This window comes from Ascidiella aspersa, chromosome 1 (assembly GCF_963924565.1).
Source record: "Ascidiella aspersa chromosome 1, kaAscAspe10.2, whole genome shotgun sequence".
NCBI lineage: Eukaryota > Metazoa > Chordata > Ascidiacea > Phlebobranchia > Ascidiidae > Ascidiella > Ascidiella aspersa.
This window is the reverse complement of record NC_139447.1, coordinates 32,346,280-32,370,791: the sequence shown is the minus strand read 5'-3', so window position 1 is coordinate 32,370,791 and position 24,512 is coordinate 32,346,280. Positions and strand designations below refer to the sequence as shown.

Sequence of the window (24,512 nt, the reverse complement as noted above, 5' to 3'; positions counted from 1 at the left end):
ACGCTTTGCTAAACTCAAGCCCCGTGCAGCAGCTGCAGCTAGCTTAAAGTTACGCTTTGCTAAACCAAAGCTCCGTGCAGCTGGAAAAAAATACGCTTTGGAGCGATTTTCACGCTTTGCTAAACGCAAGCCCAGTGCAGATACAGAAAAACGTTACGTTTTGTTGCGATTTTTACGCTCAGCGCAGCTCACTGCAGCTGTAGTGAAAACAATTGCACGCCCAGTGCAGCTGTAGTGTAAACGGGCCTTAAGTGACGCCAGTAAAAATGTTTTTTTACATTGGCGAAATAAGTTTTCATCCCCAGTAAATAGCTTACCGTGGCTAAAGTAAACTTTTACTTTACTTTAGCCACGGTTATTGTATCTTCAAATGAATTAAATTATCTTTTACCTAGGCTTTTTATTATTATCTTAAACAATCAAGACAACTTTCTTTTTTGACTAAGTATGCTAAAGCCCGGTCAAGGCTAAAACATTATATCATTAAAATAGAAGGATCCTGCTTGACCCTTCTGTTTTTTTTACAAATATTCTGTTTTTTACATTTGACTCGAGACTAAAAAGTTAATATATTACTTTTTGGTGAAAAATCCGAGAAAATCAGGAATGATATATTTACGATGTTAATGTTTTGCGAAAAGAAACCTAGAAACAAAAGCACCAAGCCGACCAAAAATAAATTCGGTTACAAACAATAAATGCATTTTCTCACAGTGCAATAAAACGAGATACGCAAGAGTACGTAAAGAAACAACAGCACAGCTACAATATAAAAAAAAAACAACGACTGAATGTATACCATATAGCTACTATATTAAGAGAGGTATACAACATGTTTAATAATGAAGAAGTACGGAATAAAAACGACAAAAACACATGACAGTTAAGGGGCAAGTACCTCGTAATTTTAGAAGAAATTCCTCAATACTTTAAAAAAAGCGTTAAAATGGCTAGCCGAATGAGGCAGCTGCAAAAATGTGTGGCTCAAAATCGCAAGTGACCACAACAAAGTGCTGACCACTATAGTGAGTCACCACAGCACCTGTTGCCGCAAGTAATGGCTACTGTCTAAAAAATATTAAACGTTAAATTCTGCGTAATACTTTAATATCGACATAATTGTGTAGACACTACGTCACATAAAACCAGGCACATTTAAAAAGATATTCCTACTCCTGTGTTGGCTTGTCTAGTTTTAAAAACTTTGTTTATTTCAATTTATAGACAAAGATAATGTTATAGGCAAAATATATTATAAAGTGACTGATATTATGTGGTTCATTTTACAAAAATCGTGCCTTTGTCAATTTTACAGAGTTTTGAACTGACTTATAACATTTGCGATTTCAAAAACAAGACAACCATTAAGGAATATTATTACGTCAAAATCTATTTAAAGAAATGTATTTAAGTTACTGTACTGTTTCCTTTATCTTACGTCATTATACAGTGAGGTGTGTGATATCGTTTTAAGCTAATATGTGTATAGCTACTTATAATTGAGCGGTTGCTAAACGCTTAACAAGTTACATTGAACTTTAAAGGTTTGAAGAAGTATTGGCAGGCTTTTCAGGCAAACGAACTTGCCACTTCACACAAACTCGATCCTTTCCTCTTCGGGCTGTCTGCCAGGAACATCACGCTCCGAAAGGTGCTGGAAAATGTCCGACTTGGCGCCTGGAGAGGCTGGCGGTCGCGAACCGCGCGGCGAAGAACCGGGAAGACTCCTCAACGAAAGTCCGCCTTTGGGCGACGACTGCCTGTTGCTCTGGGGCGAACCTTGCGGGCGGCGGCGGCTCGACGCGGCGACCACTGGGGGCGCGTCGGAGATGGGCGTGAATACAGTCTGCACCTTGTAGGCCTGTACGGTGCGGGCGTCGGCGCCGCGAACAACGCGATAAGCGGTATGTGTGTGTTCAAGGTTGGCGAGTGGCGCCACTTTGGCTTGAGCAAGGCGGGAGACTATATCATCATATTCCCGCAAAGGCGGCGACGAATTGGTGGAAGCCTTAAGGCAACTGGCGACGCTCGGGCTTGGCTTGTAGCCGTCCGACGAGCGCCTGACCTTGACCGACGATGACGTGTGCGACTCTGACGTCAAAGAGCCCTTCCGCCGCTCGGGGGTGTCAGAGGGCGGCTTGACGAGCATGCTTTCGAAGACTGACATGAAGCGTTCTTCGGCCGAAGCGCGGCGTGCGAGGGGTGCCGGTTTTGGGGGGCTTTTCTCACCCGGGGTGGGGTTGACGACGCAGACCTTGGCGTCGCGTGAAGGCCCCTGGTAGAAGAGACCTGTGGGGCCCTTGCCTGGGGAATGGGGGCCTTTTGGGGCGAGGGTGGGTGTTGTATTGCTTTTAGTCGGGCGAGAAGTTTGGTCGTGGTTTGAAGAAGGGGATATTGGTTGGAGATTTTTGCTTGGGCTGAATGATGACGTCGATGCTGGAGAGGGAGGCTTGATGGAGGCAATTGTCAGGCTGGGCTTCTACATAACAAATTAAATGTTGATGCGATTAAGGTGATTAAGGTGATACCAAAGAAAATTAAAATACGTAATGAGAATATCAAAGCCCATACAGAAGTAGGCATCATTTTGAATGTTTCAAATAACTCTTTTTTCATTTTCGACTTAAAAGTTCCTACTTGTGTATGGACTTTGATTCTTATTACGTCTTACTATAACCTCCAAACATTATGCTCCAAAATCAAAATAGTTTATTAAGAAGTCAAGGTTTCTGTGGTGATTTTAATTTTGCATGTCCCGAAATGAATCTTAAAACAGCGCATATTCCCATATATACGGCCTTTGTTCAAAGCAGGGCTTTTTTGTTCAGACCCTCCCTTTTTGTAAGTGACATTATCGTTTTTGCACGTTTTTGTCAGGGTTTTACACACCGTTCTAAGCGGCAATGTTTTTAATGTAATTAGGTCACGCGTCTTAAGCTAATGCGAAATTAAAATCAAAGGCAAAACGCCGTTTTTCTTTTTTTGTTTGGTCGACCGTAAACGCTAGATAGTTTTCTCTTTTGCCTTTCGTTATTCGTTCGGGTTGGCTCATCAGCAAGTGTGTGTTCGACAATCAGCAACAATAAATCAAGCGGTCTCCACCTTTTTCTCGCTACAAACGTCGAGTTAGGCGGTGCTGATGTTTCTCGATGTTTGCTGTCCGCGTTAATATCAAATGTCGGTGTGAGACAGGGGTCGGCAACCTACGGCCTGCGGGCCGGTCCGCCCACCGCCTCTTTGACAAACTATACAAAAGTCCATTTCAAACACTTTTTGGCCATTTAACTACGAAAGTGTAAAAAATTTTCGCGCTTTGCGCGAATGACGTCCGCTTTGTTTACGTTTGACGGTGTCTTTCGAAATAGATCAACGCTTCTTTACCGTTGCGGCATGAAAGGCATATGACGTCATTACAATCGCTATTTCATGACGTCATATCCGTCGCTATATTATGACGTCATTAACGTCAGACGGAAAAACGGGGCATTCCCTAAGTTGAAAATTCGAAACCCCCCCTTTTTGGATTTCTGGATACGCCCCTGGATATAAGTATTGATATAATAAAATCCTGCTGACAAAAATGGTTTAAACGTAAAACTTTTGTCAGATTAGATTTCCAACGAAAGTGTGCAAATTCAAAAGTACAAAATAAGTTGTGTCAGTTATCATTATAATCGGTTCACGAAGGTGCCATCTTTGCTAACTGATTACTTGTTTTAGTAAAAAAAAACACCCAAACGTACCGCGGCCATAACCGGAGTGGGCGCCACCAGCCCAGCTGATACATCGGGAACCTGCGTGAAAACCCGCGGCTCCTCGAGCGTCAAAATCCCGCAGTCGGCTCCGACGAGGCTTCGGTCCCAGGCGTCCTGTTGAGCCGGAGCCGACCCCTCGTCGCTAGCACTAAGGGACTGGTAGGAGCTATCGAAGTCCAACGGAACCGGGAAATCCCCGGCGCCCGGGCGCGCCGCTTGTGAACGGAGCGCGGAGAGGCGAGGAACCTTGGGGGTAATGACAAAAATTCGGTTGTATTGGTGTTCTTGTCAAATTGTTTATAGGGATGTATGAGAATATGGGAAGGGTGCCGATCCAATACAAATTTATTGCAAGCATTTTTGAATTGGTAAGCGTTCAAACGCGTTTTATTTACCTTTAAATTTTTATTTTTATTTAAATTAAAATTCAAGACCAACTATATCCTCGAGCACATATTAGCTCAATACTTTTTCATGTTTACATTTTATTACCACTTCTTTTGTATATTTTAAAAAAGTTATGATAACGCTGATCATCAATTTTCGAATACACAACTGAAACATGTTTGGTTTTATTCCCCGTTTTTAAATCGTTTTTATGCGGATATTTGCGATAATTAGATTGCAAAAGTTATACGCGGAGAAGCGAGGCGTCTGCGTGAAATGAAAAAAAAATAATTTGAGTCTTTGTGAAATCGTGTATAGCGTTACCCGATGGACGTATACCAAAATAAAAGCAGACATTTCAAAGTTAATTAGGAAAATTTATCAGTATCCAAGTCACTAATTCTTAACGCTTGAGCAAATGATTACAAACATTCATTTTGCACGTGGTATATTCTACCACGGACCAACCGTAAAAGTACGGGACTTTTAGCCGAAAAATTCGGATATAGGCTTAAAATATGTATTGAATACCCCTTTTTGTGCTCAAAGCTTCAGAATTTAGCGATTTTTTACTTTTTAGTATGCATGCTTTTTTTTGGTAAAACAAGTTTCGTTTCGCTTTCTTACAAACCTTTTGTCTGGAAGTCGATTTGGGTGGAGGCGTCTCACAGGAAGTTGCGTCGGGCGAGGTTGGCGAAACTTCACCTTTAAGCAAGTTATAGATATTTTTTTTAGGGCAGGGGTCGGGAACCTGTGTTCCACATGCTTAAGTTAGGTAGTCAGCGTCATTACACACATATATTTGTTTGTTTGATGTATAACATGCAGTAAAAAGTAAACTCATGTGGCTCGCAGTACTAAGTAGCCCAGCTCCAACTCAAGGTTAGATCAAGTAAGAGACATAAATTCATTAAAAACAGGGGAAAAGGACGCAATGAAAAAAATTGCCCATTGGATTGACTTTTATCGCTATCCATGAGCGAACTTCGGTAATATCATTGTGAAAACAAAGTTGTTTAAATTACAAACACTTTTTTTCTGCTAATGGCTTGAAATGTACTTGACTTTAAATGGTGATGAACCAAAGAAAGACTTTGCCATCAGTAAAAATCAACCTGCTGTTGGTTTTCAACACGGACTTGAGTTGTATAAAAATGACTTGCTAGTGAGGCCGATATTTATCGGAAATCTTACCAAACATAACAGTTAGAGCTCGTGTGGCGGCAGGCAGGGTCTGCTGGTCACCTCGCAATGTGACGGCCGAAAGTGATACGCTGTTTTCATTGATAGTCGTCATATTGATACCTGTAACAAAACAATAAGTTGTAATTTGGGGCTCTCTCCTTGAGTGATTTAGACCTAATTTCAGTTTCACATTTGTCCAACCTAATACAGTTTGTTTCTTAAGTCTACTTATTTTCTAAAGTCATCTTGGAAAATGCCAACGCTGATCTGCGAAACCAAAACAAAATCTAGGGGCCCGTGTTAACTAAAGTATAACAACTCTGGTATGCTGCAGCAAGCAAAATACTTGACGCCTCCGTTGCTAATGCTACTAAACGTCGCCTGGCAAAAGAAACGTGCTTTGATACACAGAAGTTTGCTATAACAAGTTTCTCACCTAGGGCCGAAAGCAGCTGACTGCATCCGTCCTTTTCCCACAAAGCCCGCTCAATTTCAAGTTTTCGCGCGATCTGATTGGTCGACGATCTGACGCCGTCCGTCGCGCTCCGCTGAACTCGCTCGAGCCAGCGAAGCGTATCAAGCGCGGCACGTGACGACAGAGTCAGTCGACCGACGCTACTCAGTAACTCGGCGGGTAGGTCCGCAAAAGTGGCGAGTAGACCGGAGACCTTCTGTAAAAATGAGAATAGTTTTATTTATGCAAGAAGATAGAAATCCAGAAAAAAGAGTACTTTTTGTTTATTTAAACAATTAAAAATTAATAATAATAATTTATTTAAAGGTATGCACAAGTGTGAGTAAATAATTAGTTTTAATTTAATCTAAAAATGCAAACTCCCAAGCAAAGCAATTTCTCTTATTGATTCAGAAATCATTTTCAGTGTAAAATTAAACGACAATTGGTTCATGAACGAGCAGGTACCAAAAGAAAGGCGACACAATTTACAGTTAATTCCAGGAAAGTAGTGCAACCCAATGATTACTTTTAGACAGCTCATTTCTTAAAAAGAAAAAATGCCTGATTAATTGATAACAGCGGCTTTAAAACACTCGATATTATAGAAACTTGATTGCGCCGTTAACTTAAATAAACATGACACAGTCGCTTACTATCTCACCTCGAGCGTGTCACGTGAGTCCTGGGAAGGAAAAAATACGGCGGGCGGCAAACCGTTGCAGCTTGGTCTCAGATCGAAGCCAGCTGCTGCGAAAAGCTGTCTCCAACCTCGTGCGTTGTTCAACTTGCCTGCCACGCTCTCCTTTAAACATTTACAAGTCATTTAACAATAAAAACTATTACTAACTTGAAATAAAACGCTTTTAGGGTGATAGTGGCGTATGTCTTGCAACGTGGGCTATGACGGTCAGAATTTTTTTGGTAAGGCTCTGTTACACATCTCTAAATATTTAGTACAGCTTGCGGATAAAGGAATTAATCATGGCAAAAATAATAATTATTTAAAAAAACTTTTAAAGCAGTCGGTTACTTAAGACGTTTTTGGCAAAACGAGCTTTTATTATTATCTTTAAATGTCATTTCACTTTTGAAATGAGCATTCAAATTTTTTTATAAAAGGCGGTTTCGAAATCGACCAGGAATATGTTTTCTTTATAATTAAGTTACCAAACCAAAAAAAGGGTCCGCTATATAAACAATTCCGCCATTGTCATTTTTAACGGGGGTGATTAACAAATCGGCAACAACGAAATTCGAGTAAGGACGTCGGATACTCTTCGCAAACACAAATAAACGATATTTTGGATGAACCGATTCTTGATCCGACACGTTACCAAATGACGTAATTCATATGCTTAAGCTAGGTAAATAAATAAAATGAATACCTTCTAAGATAATTAGATTATCAAAAAAAAAAATTGCCTTAGGTTGAAGAAGATTAATCACTTCTGGTTACCTACTGTATTTTACTCTACTATATTTACTATATTTTGATAAATTTACATTGAAAGGTAGAAATCGCAACGTTGGCTCGCAAATCATTGCTGAAATATTGTATTGGTATCAAGCGAGTACGGACAGCACCATTGGAGTCGTTTATCGGCTCCCTCACGCTATTATCCACATCACTAATTACCAGCATTCACACGACATCGACATAGCATCGTACCTGCGACGTATACATCGGCAAAGAGTCGACCTTGTCGAAAGCTCCACCACTGCTTTCCGCTCTCTGCATCGACTTGACGATCAAATGGTTTGCGAGCTTAATGGCGGCTTGAGCGTCATTCCCATCGCCCCTTAGCACTTCAGCGAGCGCGTGGACGGTCGAGAGATCCCGTCCGGACAGGGTCACTTCGGGCCCGACCAGGGCGAACGCGGCCCAGTAGGAGGGGTGTCCGAACTGCTGGCTACCCCTTAATGACGTCACGGCTGCGGCTAGGGCTTTGTGCGAAGCGGCGCCGCTCAAGAGAGCGTCGTAGAAGGTTTGCGCCGCCATCTTCCATGCGGTTTCCGGCACCGGCCAGCGCGGGAATAGAACGCTGTGCGCGCCGGCGGCAAGAAGGCTTTGAGCGACCGCGGCGATTGCGAGAGCAGATTCCCGCAGACTGCCGGCGCCGCTCACGGCATTGCGCAGGTAAGGCGCGCCGATCACTACCAGCTTGGCGTGCGTCAAGTCCAAGGCTAGCAGGTCGGCGAGCGAGAGAACGTCGCCGTCTGAAGATTCCGCGGGGATTTCGAGCTCCGATTGCCGCGGTGAGTCAGGCTCGTCGCAATTATCCGCAAGCAGTTTGAAGCCGATTGGGCCTTCGGTGGAAAGCTGGCAGGCGAAGTGGATGACTTCAACGTTTTCTATACGCTCAGCAACCGCCGCAACGCGCGCCTCGCTACCTGTAAGCGGTAGAACGCGCAAAACGCCAGCGACCAGGCTAGACTCCTCCTCGGCGGCTTGCGACTGCGCCTCGCCTGGCTGTGACGGGTTTCCGACAACCAGGGCGCGGCCTAAGTCGGGTGGTTCGCGATATTTCTGCTTACGTAAACGTTCGAACGAGTCGGCGGCGGAGATTAGGAACCGACGCGACAGGAACTGGTCGCTGGGCTTGCGCTTCAGCATGCCGAAAGGCACAGTGAGCAATAGACCGTCGGCCACCACTTGAAGGCTGCGCGGCGACTGGGCGCTTGCAAATCGCAGCAATTCGGACTCGAAGTCGCCAATTAACAGCTCGTGGAGCGAGTAGACGGCGGACTTGGACGCCCCAGAGGTCTTTGAGGACTCTGGGGACGGCATAAGAAGCCCGGAGCCGATTGTTATGTGTGCCTGACTTAGTTTAAATTCCTCGCTCTGTTGTAAAAGCGTTGCGAAGATGGTCGTCTCGGAATCATCGCTTTCTTTCTCATCAGCAGGCCGCTCTTCGCAATCGGAGCTGTCAACGCCCAACGACTGCCACAGGTCGCGCACCAAACCGATCAAAGTGTTGTAATCGTCATTTTTGCCCAAAGAAACGCACCCAGCGCCCAGCACCCGACCCTCAGGCGTTACAAGCCAGCGGAAAAGGTGCCCGGCCGATAGAGCCAGGTAAAGCAGGCAAGCGTCGCGCTCGCGGCAGTGTGCTTGCATTTCCTCAACGGTCGCAGAATTTTCTTCGCTCCCCGGCGAAAAAAAATCGCGGGAATTACCCCGCTCGGCGATCTCCAGCGCCTCCTCGTGGCGCCCGCTTCTAGACAAAACGTACAAGAGCGCAGAGCGGCTCTCGCACAACAGGCGGTGCGCTTCGAGGCCCCGCTCGCACTCTGACGTCACGATGTGGCCCGGAGCCGAGTCGGCCAAAAGTTCCAGGCAGGCGTCCTCGGCCAGTTTGACCGCCTTGCGTAGGTGGTCGACCGCCGAGTTGGTATCGCCACACGCCAGCATTACGAGGCCAAGGCTGTGTCGGGTCTTTATTGCAAGGTCTGGGCCGGTTGCTTCGCTGTGCAGAAGCAAGGCTTGTTGGAGCAGGAGGGCCGAGCGTGAGAAGTCGCTCTCGTTCTTCATCAGGATGCACCTGCGACAAAAAAGTCGTAAGACCCTGTTCCCAATGTTTTATTAGTCCTTAGAAACACACAACATATTATGTTCAGTGGAACAGTATTACATTTCGTGAAAAAACAGTGCCTTTGAACTCACAGCCGAGCACGACGCATCAAGCAAACACAGAAGGGCTCAAAACAGAGGAAATATATGAATTCAATTAGAACGCTAAAATAGAGCCCTATATTTAGAATCACATTCGGTGTAAGATTAATATTCAGACTTATGTTAGAAAAACTCATATTAGCTGTAGACTGTATCCTTGTGGCCTATATATTACTTTTGTGTGTTTGGAGTTTACCGTATACGCGTTTGGTTTATGTACAGGGTTATAAATTATTTTATTCTAGACAACACAATTGAACACTTTAATAGTTTCCACCCTAAGCAGGAGTGCGCATTTTAACTTTCCAAAGTAAAAAACCTTTCGCGACCTATACGACGGCGACAAACGACCTGGCGTTTACTTGAATTGCAATAAAACACTTGGGCAACCTTAATTTATCCGCCAAACTGCAACAATAACACCGGTTAAACGAACCCCCTAATTTTAAATAGAAAAAAAGCCAGAAATCGACAACGAACCTTGCGATGCCGTACAGCGCCGTCTGTTTGGCCAACTCGTCTCCCTCCTCGTTAGCAATGAAGAGGTGCTGCTCCTGATGACCGATGGCCAAGTCGTACTCGCCCATCTCCGTAAGCACCGCAGCCAAGTTGCCGTGGGCGCGTCCCTGGCCCGGCTGGTTCCCACTCTGCTGCGAGATTTCCAAGTCGAGGCGATGAAACTTAACGGCGGCGTCGCGGTCGTCCATAAGCCGGTATACGCTGCCCAGTCCACAAGCGGCATCGCCCGCGACGCCCTGGTCGCTCAAATCGACGCCGATTTTCATCTGCGCCTTTAGTTGTTCTACGGCTTCCGAGTGTCGCTTTAGGGAGGCAAGAACGTAGGCAATCTCGCCGTGAGCGCTCGCGGTAAGCCGCTGGTCGTCTAAGCGTTCGCAGACAGTTAAACGCTGCTGACAGAAAGCAAGCGCGCGCTCAAGGTCGTGTTTGTGCTTGTAAGCGGCTGCCAGACCTCGGAGCGCCTTTTCCATGAGCGCGTGATCGCGCAGCACGCTGGACAGTTCTAAGGCTGCCTGGTGGCAGGCGGCCGCTTCGTCGAAGTCTTCCAGCGTCTCGCAGCATTCGCCAAGGTTCCGGAGGGCCTTGCACTTCTCCACACGCGCAGATTTACCTTTGATGGCGTGTAGGGCGCGCACCTGCAGGTCGAAGTGATCTTTTGCGAGCTCAAAATGCCGCATGTTGGTGTGGGTGATGGCAAGGTTGGCGTGCGCTTGTGCCTCGATAAATCTCTCACCGCTGGATCTTGCCAATTCCAGCTGACGCTCGTAGCACGGCAGAGCGTCCTCAAACCGGCCAAGTGACGTCAGGGTGGCTCCAAGGCGTCCTTGGGCCTTGTACTCGACCTTGGCCTCGATCACAGCGCGCCTGTACAGTTCAACTTCGCGCTCGTGAAGAATAAGCGCCTGTTCGTAGTTGCCTAAACCTCGCAGCGCAGTTCCGAGCGAGGCACAGGCCTGTGCGATCAGCAGCGGGTCACGTTGAGCTTCGGCCAGGGTCAGCTGCTGCTGGTAAAAGCCAGTAGCCTGGTCAGCTTGCCCGCCGGCGGAGAACACGTCTCCAAGATTCCCCAATGCCTTAAACTTGCCACGCGCGCTTTTTAGTTCAGTCGCAAGGGCTAAAAACTTGCTCTGACACTCAAAAGCAAGTTCAAACTCGCCCTGCTCCTTACGCGCAAGACCAAGGTTGCAGTAGGCCCTTGCCATGGCCAAGCGATCCTGACACTCTGTGGCGACGGCCACGCTTTGAAGGTAGCTTTCCACAGCGGCGTCGTAACGTCGCATTGAGAAATGCGCAAAGCCGAGATTGTAGAGAGCCCTACATTGGCCGGACTTGTCCGCTTCAGCCAGGGCCAGGTACTCGCGGTAGAGCTCCACCGCCTCGTCGAAGCGTCCCAGGGCGTTGTGGAAGTTGCCGAGGTTCATGAGAGAGCGAGAGAGGTTGGCAGCGCTGCCTATTTCCTTGGCGAGGTCGTACTGGCACCTTCGGCGAAAAAATGGTTTAGTTAGGTATAGTTAAGCTTACGCTTTTTTTTCGGCATTTTAAACCCTATGTTTACATACAAATACGCACTCGTACTATGTAACAGGGAACATCAGACACTTAACAAGTCGCACTTTTTATCGACAACGCAGAGTTCTCGAACGTTTAGACCTTTTGAAAGACTATACCCGACAAAGTTAATTTAAAAAATGTTCAAATCGATAAATCATTTTACTATCTATTCCTTAGAAAACCACGTTTTCCAGTAAACATGTGCACTTTTTATTATTTAACGCCTATTACGAATTCTGAAGGGTCGATCCCAGTTATAATAAGCGTATTGCACTCGTATATGTGGTTTGACTTAAAAAAACAACAATATACTATTTAATATTTTGGGTGAGAGAAACTTTCAACTGGGTATGACACAACACACAATGTTTAACAACGTAATTAAAATCATTGTCCTTTTTATGAATTGTAATACTAAACTTATAGCCATACCAGAAAGAGGAGGCGGGTAGGTTAGGGTTTCAGCCTTAAGGCATTTCGTTTTAAACCTACTAACAAAAGTTGCGGCTCTTTTCACAAAAAACAAACAAACAGTTGTTCACTATAACAATTAGAAAACAGGTAACTTAATGTTTTAAAATGGCAAAAAATTCACTATAGTTGTCGGGAATATGTTTGTTATCTTCCCAGTTCTTTTAAAATCACTAAAATCAATGTCTCAGTCGACAAAAACAAAACGGCCTAAATTATAAATCACTATCGATTTCCGGGTGAATAAACTTTGTGAATATATCCAAAGAGGCTTCGCCGCATTTTACTCATCGGAAAAAAATACTTCAGTGTACACGAATTCCAAACACATGGCCACTTGTTTTTCATGCTAGGCATATTAATGTTTTTGCGTTTATAGCATGTCAAATCTTGCTAATAAGTAGAACTACACGCACACATTTAGTATGATATACATAGTTGGTGGCAGTGTTTTTTAAGGCGTTTTGTTTCAAATTTCTTTCTCTAGCGGTTTCCCATATTTCGGACTTGCAACTTTTTGGTATTTAAATGAAACACTTGCGGTCTCTTAAAACTACTTAGCGGTCACCCAAAACAAACCTTAAAAAAAACTGGTTGGTGGTACCTTGTTTATCATAATTCAAAAACTGTAGCCGAGGCGGCATCGCTGAGAGACAAATTAAAATGGCATAGCGGTAAATTGACATGCACAGCCGAGTTTCATTCTTACCATGGCTTTGTAACGCATAGTTGTACGAAGGTTTGTCAACATTACGCGCACATAATTGTCTGTCAACGAATCGATCTTATTAATATTGCACGTGGGTTGCCATGTGAGTAATGACTAAATGCAATGACCTGATTTATGCACATCCAAGTTACTATGTTTTTCTTTTATAAAATCTTTGGGGGCAAAATAACTTTACCTTGCTGTGGACTTTAGTGCTTAATTGAACACGCTAATTCATAAAGATTATACAAACTTGAAACAGTTTGATGGCAGTGAGTTTCGCCTTTAGCGATAGCTATGCGAAATCAATGATTGAACTTATATATAAAAATTGAATTTAATTAATTTAGCCTTTTTAATGCCAATAATTTGACTGGCTTTATAGGTCTAAAGGTGCGCCCCGATGGTGAAACAAGGTTTAATAAACACTGCAAAAAATTGATTCGCTATCTGTGGTATAAACAACTCTCAAAAAATACTGCAGTACCTACCTGTAATGGTGAAGTGCCCTGTCTTGCTGCTGCATCGCCTGATAGGCCACAGCCAGGTTCCCGTGCGTACTGCACTCTGACTGCTTGTCGTTGATTTTCGTCGAGATCTCCAACTCTTTAAGGTGGTAGTCGACAGCCTGAACAACAACAACGAAAACTTATGTCAAATTTAAGTTGGGGTAGAGTTTAACTCTTGTCGCAAGATCGCACGGCCTTGGCACTATTAAATGCCGTACATCGAGATAAGTAAAGCCAGAATTGAAATCATAATACTACTCGACTTAACAGAGAATAATACAAAAAAATAAAAAAAAATGTTCGGTTCAGTCCTGAAAAGTTCTTAAAAATATGTTAAACAATGCTTGCATAAAAGAAATATTTAACAGAGTGACAGTATATGCAAATAGACGAGCGCCGTTCTTTTTATACTTTTTTTATTTCCTTAATGTGTCTTTCCTGGGGACCCCGGGGTTCTTAAACTGGGGTGTGTGGACCCTTTGGGGGTACGTGGAATAGTTTTAGGTGGTACATGTAAGCCTAATTGAAATGTTAGTGTCTTATTTGGAAAATAGACTCAATTTTTCTCAAGAAACTATATTAAATAAAACAAAACGCTTCGACATCTTCTAATTCTTAAATGTAGTTAAGACTCTGTTTCAGTTTCCTTTTTTGGCCCCAAAACAGCAGATTTCTTAAGTTAACTTGTTAAATGGCGTCAATTTTTGGCGTCATATCTAAATCTTACATGTCGACCATGATCCATGCGATATATATATAATATATTTCGTTTTGAAATACGTATTTCTAGTGCCCGCGTAAAAAAAGTTGAAGAACCACTGCGTTAGTCAAATGTTCAAACATTTTTTAAAACAAGCAGCAACTAGACGAGAGTCGATAGCTACACAAATCTAAAACGACAACATCACAATATTTTAGGTTTTTTGTCTCTCAATTAAAGGTCTCTGGGGGCGCAGATTCCTAAACCTGTTATATGCACCTATACATACCACTTCACGCCATGTCTGAAAAATGGAAAGTTCTATGATGTACACTTTTTATAAACGCTTCGAACAAAAATCGGTCTGAAACACACCAAAGCAAAACAAGGCAAACCAAAAAAGAATAACGGCAAAAACAAGATATGTCCCCGAAATAAATTTTCCGGCCCAAATATTACCTGTTCGTAGAGCCCCAGTGCGCTGTAGGCGTTGCCCATGTTGCCATAAGACCTCCCCTGGCTGGCGAGGTCTCCTGTGTCGATCGCCACAGCAAGGCTGCGGGCTTGCAGCTTGAGCGCCAGTTCGAAGTCCGATTGCTGGAGAAATAAAAAAAAGGAGTGTGAAAGGGAGAATCTTTTTTACCTATACGCCAAATCGTTCTCTGCTATTTTAAAATGCTCGGGAGGCCATCATTAGCGACTTAAGGTGGTTGACAGTGCCTATAGAGTCTGGAACCAGTGGTATCATTCGAGAATTGTAATAACGTCTACTAAAATATATATAAATTTAATTCACTATACTTTTTCATTTGTAATTCTGTTTTAAAAAAAGGTAAATCCCGCGTCAAAATAAAAACCAAGCACACCAAAACTAAACATAGTTAAACACCGTTTTATCAAATTGGTAAAATACTGTTCTAAAAAATAGGCTCGCTATAAAAAATGGTGTTTAAACGTGGTCCTTTTCAAACTATAAACACAAATTGGGCGAATCCGGACGAAGTATTTGACAGGTTCAGCGTTTGGTTTATTCAGCATTCGATCGAAGCACCGCAATTAGTCCCCCACCTGGTGATGCACAATACCGAGGTTGGCACAGGCGCGGCCCTCCAGTGCTTTGTCGTTCGTCTCGAGTGCTAGCTCAAGAAGACGCTCGTAGGTGGCCTTGGCCGCTAGCCAGTCACCTGGAAGATAAGAAATAGTTTTTGTATTGGTGTTACACTGAATATTTTATTGTTTTCACCATTGCGTTTTCACTTGCTTTCCCACATATCTTCACTCTTGCGGCACATTACACTTCACCTGTTTTATTACTTTTCACGTTTTACATTGACACATTATTATCCTCGCTTAGAGTTTTGGTAAAGATTGTGCCAATGTAGACAGTCAGGTTTGGGGAGGCTGGGAGAACCATTCGAAATTGGCACTAAACGTACGAGCCCTCTCGCATGTGTTCTGGCTGCATTTAATACGAATATTAATATTAATACTGATATACGTCTCGTGTAGCGTTCAGGCATCCGACATGCCGTTAAGTAGGGATTCTGCAGTTTGACGTAACATTGGTGCCACAAACAATGTACCTTGCTACGGATTTTGCCGAAGCTATCTAGTTGATATGATGATGTGAATCAAATAAAGAAATTATGAAATGGTTTACCAACGCTAATTATAGGAATAATCTTACAAGTCGAACTTTAGGTTTTGCTCGTCAGTAAACTTTGGATAATGGGAAATAAGGAATTATATTATAAAAAAAAATTGACGAATAGTCTGCATTAGATGTTGCGCTAGATTGTTATATACAAATAAACAGCTATTTAGACAACAAAATTTTTTTAATACGGATGTCCGAGACTTCATATTTTATTCCGATATCAATACTCGATATTTTTGACAAAATGCATCGCGATCCTATCAGATACCAAATGACGTCATTACTTGGCTCAAACAAGCAAATGTTCCTAGGTAGCCTTGGCCGCCAGTCAGCCACCTGCCTTGGTGCAGACGGTTTCGATTTTTTAGACAAAATTATATTTTTTGGCATTTTTTGTTGGTGCCACAAACAATGTAGTTTGCTCCGGATTTTCGAACTTTAGGTTTCGCTCTTCTCTAAATTTTGTAGAAGAAGACAATAAGAAAGTATGTCTTGTAAAATTATTCCCAAGTGGTGTTGGTAAATCATTTTATGATTTTTCTATTTGTTTTCCGGTTTGATAAAAAAAAACCTAAACGAATAGTCTGCATTAAATGTTGCGCTAGATTGTTATATACAAATAAACAGCTATTTAGAAAACAAAAACATTTCAATGGGATGTCCGGTACTTCATATTTTATTCCGATAACAATACCTGATATTTTAGACAAATAACATTCATCAGCTAACAAATGACGTCATAAATATGCTCAAACTAGCAAAAAAGACGAAATTGAAACGTTTCAAGAAAATTTGTCCAGTAATTAGGCGAAAATTTGCTTGCAAGAAGACGTTAATGTAGACTACATCTAGTTTTTATGAAACGTTTTTAAAAAGTAGCTTTCCAGCTAAAAATGGCTGCGTTGGATGGGAAGTCATGGCTGAAATAGCTATATCAAATTTGGATCGGATGGGCACCGATACCACCCTGGTATCGGACGAGACAGATACTACCACTCTACATCGGGTATCGACTCCGATCCGATATTATCGGACATCCCTAAATGTCAATGCTCATGCCAAGCTCGAAAACGCCACAACCCTGTTAAATCAGATTTGAATTTGTTAACGGGTAGTTGCAAACAAATAAGTTTTTACGAGACCGAAGACTTTAACTGGTTTCAACTGACCTTGTTGCCTTGCCGCATATCCCAAAGCGATGAGGCTCTTCGATTCGTTTGAGGAGTCTGAAAGCGACTTGAATATCTGAACAGCCTTCTGAAGGCACGAAGCTTCCTCTGGGTATCTACGGAAACAAGAAAATACCGGAATGTTTGGTTACATAACTGATAACAAAAACGTTTTGCCTCATTGCGAGCTATAGTTGATTTCTAGCCTGCCTTGTTAGCATCGTAGGTCGACAGATTCGGTTAATCTGCGATGGCTTTCGGTGTTGAACAGATTGCTGCTATTAAAATAGGCTGCAACTGTGCGGCTGGTTAATTTGTGTACACACCAATGCAGTTCGATATTAGCTATTTTTCCGGTATTCCTGATTACTGAGCCAGCGTATTTAAGTCGCTAAAAGGCTAAGGTCGCCCAACGAATATCTTAGCGGGTAACATACCAACAATGAAAAGTAGTAAGGGTGATTATCAAGAGGCCGAATACCTTCGGTTCGTATTTCGCTCGAATTTTATCAGTGGCCTAATTTGACCAGAATAACAAAAAAATGTTTTAACATTCAAAAAAACGTTCTATTTTTAGCATGCCATCCGGCCAAGTCCTTTAATTTGTTAAAACAACGATTCGAGTTGCGTGTTTTGTGCACTACCGAATAATATCCTCCGGTTTCCTAAGGTTACTTTTTAAGATGTTATGACGTAATTAGTGACGTCATCTCTGGAAAATTTTATGAGTTCCGGTAAAAAAGAATTACTGTTTTCGGTAAGAAAATTATTCTACTTTCACCCCCGCTTCAATCCTACAAAATCCGGGCACAAAAATGCAAAATACGCACCTCTTTTCTGCCTTGTGAACCGATGTTATGACGTAATTAGTGACGTCATCTCTGGAAAATTTTATGAGTTCCGGTAAAAAAGAATTACTGTTTTCGGTAAGAAAATTATTTTACTTTCACCCCTGCTCCAATCCTCCGGGCACAAAAATGCAAAATACGCACCTCTTTTCTGCCTTGTGAACCGCCGACATGTCCAAGTGGGCTTGGGCCTCTTCCTTGCCGCCATCCTTCAATCTCTCCACGGCCAATCCGAGTCGCTCTTTTTGTGCGGTGAGCGCGCCCGTCAAATCGCCGGTGACCAGAAGACACTGACCCAGCTTGGCCAGCTCTCGACATTGCAGCGCGTAGTCCTTTGTCTGCAGCGCGATGTCGCAGGCGAAGCGATGGTGCCTCAAGGCTTGCTGGTGGTCGCCCAGGCCGCTGCAGACCAGACCCAGGCCGTCGTAGGCGCTGGCGGTCAGACGCTTGTGCTGCGCGAATTGGAATTTTGGTGTTGGTTAGCAGCATTTTGCGGGATCGGGTGGTAACCAGGGCTGGGGAGCCGGAGCCGGAGCTAGAGCCCGGAGCTAAGCATTTTCTCTGGAGCCAGAGCCGGAGCCGGAGCCATTGTTATTGTTTTTGTGGAGCTGGAGCCGGAGCTAGAGCCCGGAGCTAAGCATTTTCTCTGGAGCCAGAGCTGGAGCCGGAGCCATTGTTATTATTTTTGTGGAGCTGAAGCCGGAGCCCTTTTTATTATTTTTGTGGAGCTGGAGCCATTTTTCAATTTGTGGTGCTAAAGCTAAGAAATTATATTTTGTTCCATCTCCAACGTTAGTAACCAAAAGCAATTTTTCAAACTTCCACTGAATAAGTGACTGACGGCACCGGAGCTGGAGCCGGAGTCATTGGGTGTGTGTTTGATGGCTCCGGAGCTGAAGCCGGAGCCAAAGGATATGAGTTTTACTACTCCGGAGCTGGAGCCGGAGCCAAAGGATTGAGTTTTACGACTCCAGAGCTGGAGCCGGGGCCATTTAATAATTGCCTGATGGCTCCAGAGCTGGAGCCGGAGCTAATGATATTTTACGGAGGCTCCCCAGCCCTGGTGGTAACAGGAAGTAAGGAAACATTTTGTTTTAAGGTAAGTCGTCTTTTATATGTCATTGCCTTAGCACAATGTTTCGCAACCTTTTTTCGCGGCGACCCAAATATTAGGCGTAACTACAACAGCGAATCTTGGCCACTCATTTGTCTAAACCAGGGGTTCCCAACCTGTGGGACATGGCCCCCTAGGGGTCACGAGCCTTTTTCAAGGGGGCCATGATAAGTTTGAAAAATAATATTTTATTTTGTTTATTATCTCTAAGTCTACTTCACTATAACAAAAGAAATAAATCAAAATTTAATAAACCGAACTGGTGGCAACCCGAAGAAGCTTCGAGAAAGATAGTTTGACCACATTTGGGGCAAACCTTTAAAAAAATGTCATGCAATTGCTGTTGCCTTTACCATCAACATAACATTGTCAATGTTGGTTTTTAACAATGTTACTTCTGAAGACAAAACAGCGCAGTGTCTTGTATATTAAGCATGACATGCGGCTGGCTCTTTCGACCACTAAACCTACAATTAAGACATTTTCAGAGTAAAAACAAGCTCAACCATCCCATTAACTGAATATCATTTTATCATTCTAACTACCGGTTACAGTATATACCATTTTTTCATTAAAATGACGTTTCTTAATTTTTTCAAAAAGTTGGAAAACATAGGGGGGCCATGGATTTCTCAAAATGTCCAAAAGGGGCCACGGTGTAAAAAACGTTGGGAACCCTTGATCTAAACTGAACTGTTCGTGAGTAAACGCAATACAAAAGAAAAAGTATAAATAAATTCTAATTTAATTATTATGAACAACGTCTTCCTATTTCTGCCACGGTTTTCTTAAACTTTAGAGATATCTTAGCGAGCACCAACTCCGACAAATCTAACCATGTAAACTACTGCAGTGTGCAACCGTACAAAAACCGACGACTCAAATTTGGGTCTTGGCCATAGAAATACTGCCTTACCATATCAAGTATACTTGACATAAAAGGTGGTGAATTATTAAAATTGGTAAACGCGTAGTAAAGCAATATTCCGCATTTAATAGGATACAGGTAACGTTCATCAAATGTAAATTAAATTTATCTATTTAAATACAGCAATAATAGAACGGAGGTTGTAGAATTAAAAAACAAACCATTGACTGGTGAACTTCAAAAACAACATATATAGTGTTTCGATTTAAGCTGTTTTAAAATAAAAAGCAAAGAATTAAATAATGCTGAGCTGTAAACCAGTGCCGCTTGGAGGAGGCAACAACTTGGGTATATTTGAACAGGAAACCAACTAGAAAAACAGCAGGCTAGAGTGGTTCTTTAACGAATATTAGTACTTGGCTTTCGATAGTTTATAAGCTCCGTTAGCATATTAAACGGTGTCATAAGAACATCGGTCGTCAAACTTAAAAAAGTCGTATTCCGCTATTTCCAGGTTAATTGCCTTTTACGTTAAACCAGTGATTCTCAACCTTTTATGGCTTACGCCTTACGGCAACCCTCAAAATTACCACTGCGTTAAACGAATAAGGGCTGAACTTAGGTAAAGCACAAAACACGCGGGCATACCTTTAGCTTTTGTGCGAGCAGCAGCTGGGCCTTGTAGGAGTCGGCCGCGTCCTGGTAGCGTCCCTGAAAGAGCCGGGCGGCGGCCAGGTTGCCATGGGCACGGCACTCGCCAGGGGCGTCCTCCAGGCTCCTGGACACCCTCAGGTCCTCCTTCATGTAGGCGATCGCTCTGTGGAAAGGAAGTTTTACGGGTTTATTCAGTATGTAATATCAAAAGCGGGCTCAGAGAAGACGCCTGAGCCTCTCTGAACTTGTGTAGCCCAGTTGGTAGAGCGACGGTCCCGGTATTGCCGGAGGTCGTGAGTTCGAACCTTACTGCAGGTTAGTCGTTTTTCTAGCCTGCCCTGCTTGAATCATTGCTTTTTACGTTGGACTGAAATAAGATTTTAAGCTATTTTATTATTTATCTTTATTGGTTAGCAAATCATCTTCAATGTAACTGTGATTCTTTATTTTAATTTGCATTTAAAATTGCAGGCAATTGTCGAAATTAGTGCAAACGGTAGAGCTAGAAGAAAACTTTTTCTTATGATGATACCGCACATCGCAAAATAAACTGCGGTTTACCCGTTTATATTTAGATGTGCACGGAAATATAAACACTCAGGCATGTGTCAATGTCGTTAAATCAGTGATTATTTAAACACAAAACACGGGTTTTCGAATCAATTTTCAATACAAATATAAAAGACAAAAATTCGTAAAATCTACATGTCTTTATGTCAGTAAATATTGTTTCTTATACAGTGGTTTTAACCTTAAAAATAGTATGACAACAAACTTGGGTTAAAAATAGCGCCGGGGCTAACATAAGCACCGTAACACAAGTGCATTCAACATTCCAGCTTGCAAAAAGGCCACAGGTGAAGCGTGGTCAGAAGTGGCACTCAGGTTATATGTGGCACGCTCCTAAGTGGTCAGCGGGAACGCAAAATCAGCCATATGAAGGCAAGAAAATAAAAACAAAAAACACAGCCCGAGAATTTCATGTATAATTTATGAGCGACCGACCTTTCGTAGAGATCGAGCGACCACAGGGCGCTGCTCAGTGCCGAGTAGACCGATCCCTTCAGCTTGAGGCTTGGAGTGCCAATCGAAATGGCGCATTCCAAAACCTTGGCACAACAAAAGAAGGCCAGGTTGGTTAAAGGGAGGGGAAGCGATCACACACAAAAGGCACAGAGCGAGAGGATGTTATTGTGATGACTCGCGCGCGGATAGCGTACATTCCAGGTGTACATAATAACGCCCGCCCACCGTTCCCCGAATTCCCTTTAACTTACAGTGGACGAAACACGGACGGAATCCGATTCAGGCAAAGTCATCAAAACAAACACTTGGACTTTTAAGAGTGCGCCAAGTATTTATTGTTGGGTCACTGAATTGTAATTTTTACTGCTATTTCATTGTATATGTGCCATTAATTAGACAAAATTTTAATTCATAAAACTACTACATACAGATTTGCAATATTCAAAATGTGTGCTTAACAGAAATGTTTCCAAAAAATGTGTCAAGCACACGATACTTTGCATACTGGTTTACTGTTTGTTTACAAAAGCATGGGTTGTATCGTTAAATGGCAAACATTTAACATGTAGCATTAACTAGCCAAGATTTAATTCATAAAAATCTTCAACTACTATAGAAATCTGCGATATGTCATACATGCACTTAATGCAATGTTCCCAAAAATATGTAGACACACAATATGTTGCACATGTCTTGCAGTTGGTTAACTAAACCTGGAGACAGCTGACTCCATAAACCGCAAGTATTTCGCTGTCTCCTGGAAACGTTAAATATTGCAAAACATTTTAATTTCTTTGACTTTCATAAATTTTTTTGGATGTTTTAAATAAAATCATTTGTATCATATCATTAATAGAAGTGTGGATTTAACTTTATTCGAACCTCAACTGCCTCATCTGTTGCACCATGGGCCAGCAGATCTTGGCCAATCACAGAAGTCACCACAAAAGGGTTGCTTTCCAAGTTCATTTCTTTTAACTGGCCCATGACAGGCTCCAACGAACCTAAAAATATTTTTTTAACATCTTATCTGTCAAATATATGTTATTCAATTACCTAGACAGCCTTAAACTGTTTGAGCAAAGGGTAATTAAGATAGAAAATATACAAAAGCCTTGATTAAATTATATGTGTTAATGTATTTAAAGATCTTTATGTATATTAGATTACTCAGATTGAAACCACATATTAAGCAGATTAGCTATTCCTTAAAACTAATTAGGCATTCCTTTTTACTTCCTAGCCTCCTACCAATACAAAGACACATACTTTTTAGTGTAGACCTCAACGAAACTTCAATCAGCATGTTAAGAAAAGTCAGGTTCTGTGTCTCTATCGACATGGCCTTTGAAAGTGCAACCAGGGATTGGTAGTGTTTCTCACAGTGCTGCAGGGCAACACCCAATCGAAACAATCCCTAAACAAAAATTTTTACATTATATAATAAGCATACTTATATATATATACATATATATACTTCCTTGTTGGAATTTACTTCATGCCAAGAACCATGTATGCACAAAAACATGTTGGGTTATTTTATGTTTTTCCCCTTAAACATTGTTTTCATTCCACTTAATCTTTTAAAAATTATTTAATTTATTGATAATAAAATAGTTCTCTCTTTTATAAAGCATAATCTTATAAAAATAGGACAATTATACAAACATGGAGACATTGGCCTCAAAAGGCAACATATGCAAAAAAAATGATTGAATTGAGCAAAATGGCCTTCTTTAAAAAAAACTTTTATTTAAGCTCTCCTGATAAGACCAGGATAAAAATGTTTGCCTTTTTCCAAACATACTAAATAATCCACAGATTCCCAAGTGTGGTCAAATCATCTTTAAGGAGCCAATATAAAAATCCTCAAGGCTTCAAAACTCACTTCAAAATGATATACAAAGGAGGACAAAAGGGAAGAAAGCTGCTATGTTTTATGACAACCAAAGTTGTGATTCACTTTGAAATCTGACCTGTCCGGATTTTGGCTCCAAAGCAACGGCCTCTTCAGCATCTTTTCTGGCACCTTCATAATTTCCTAGATAAATCCTGGTTGCCGAACGGTTGCAGTAGAGAAGCGGGTTCCTCGGCTCCACACGGAGCGCAGTGGAGTAGAGCTGTTCCGCATGGCTGAACCTCCCGGTGTTGCATGCGACTTCTGCTTCATGTACGATAGTCAAGAATTTGTTTTTCGCCTTGTTTACCGGCATGGCCCCGTCATGTTTGATTTTGTTTCATGTAATAGTCTGTGTTGAAACCACAAGTCGGCTAAATCTTTGTTTGACTCATGTATATAGATGTTACACCCTGTAAAATAGACACAGGTGGAAAATCTAGCTTAAATTCAAAGAATTCTTTAATACCAAATATATTCGGCTTGATTTGCTAGTTATTCATGACACCAGAATTCAATAAAATGTACTGCTTGAAGATAATTTTAAAATTAAGTCTTTAAAATGGTATTCTTTTATACTAAATTATTAAAATTTTTAAAATGGATGATAAAATCTGTGAAGCATTTCTATAAACCAAAAAAGCATTATGTACCATTTTACCAAAATATTGTGTAACTTCATTATAAACTGGATGTAGTAAGAAAACAAATGTAATCCCATTTATGAAAAAACTAAAACTCACATAATAATCACTTTACTGCAGCCCAAACCTAACTTACAATGTCACAGTAGATAAACTTGTAAGTTGTAACATTACAGTCTGAGAGAAATTAACAAACTTTTACGTTTGCTAAGTTTCCTGACAAGATTAGACTCATAAAAATGTGTCAAAAAAGTGCAACGCACATTAGCACTCGAGAATCTCTAGGGTTACCATTAAATATGTAACCGGGTACTGATAAGATATTTGTTTAGAATACAAACATTGCATCAATCTCGATAGCGTCATATGTTGCCTGTGGTAACCCACGATGAAACCATTTTAAGTTAAGTGCGTTCATTTTTCCTAACTGTGATAATTATAAAAGCGTCAATAGTGTTAAAAGGCTTACAAATGCGTAACCCTGGTCACTGTAACACCTGTAGAACATCACTAACAGTAATTATACTTTCCTTGTATGAACAGTTAACCAAACATTAAGTTAAGCCGAGTGAGTAACTCCATTCAACAAGTGCACTGGAGCGGAAATTTGTAAAAACAATATTTTCTTTTGTAAGAACTCTATTTTAGGCGGTGATCCGAAGGTTTTAATTGTTTTCAATACTTCATTTGCAGAGTTATCAGGACTGTAAAACATGGTT

General features: G+C 42.0%; 1 protein-coding gene across 1 annotated transcript; it reads right to left on the bottom strand.

Moving 5' to 3' along the window:
- Positions 1-1,591: 1,591 nt before the first annotated feature.
- Positions 1,592-23,465, bottom strand: LOC146169814 (uncharacterized). The gene is made up of 18 exons (XM_083387412.1): positions 23,229-23,465; positions 22,522-22,669; positions 22,135-22,256; positions 21,232-21,335; positions 20,221-20,389; positions 17,735-18,042; positions 16,743-16,858; positions 14,985-15,100; positions 14,376-14,513; positions 13,199-13,335; positions 9,938-11,455; positions 7,454-9,326; positions 6,446-6,586; positions 5,764-5,998; positions 5,337-5,447; positions 4,774-4,847; positions 3,744-4,001; positions 1,592-2,479 (listed from the first exon to the last, which is right to left on the bottom strand). Exons 1-18 carry the CDS (start codon positions 23,463-23,465, stop codon positions 1,592-1,594), a joined length of 6,693 nt encoding a protein of 2,230 aa, XP_083243538.1.
- Positions 23,466-24,512: the final 1,047 nt, after the last annotated feature.

Excerpts from the sequence above, each read along its gene's own strand:
- LOC146169814 (XM_083387412.1), bottom strand. The coding sequence starts at position 23,465 with ATGCCGGTAAACAAGGCGAAAAACAAATTCTTGACTATCGTACATGAA. Across the intron at positions 13,336-14,375 it reads CACTGGGGCTCTACGAACAG|GCTGTCGACTACCACCTTAA; the intron begins GTAATATTTGGG and ends GTTGTTGTTCAG. Across the intron at positions 9,327-9,937 it reads GCGCTGTACGGCATCGCAAG|GTGCATCCTGATGAAGAACG; the intron begins GTTCGTTGTCGA and ends TTTTTGTCGCAG.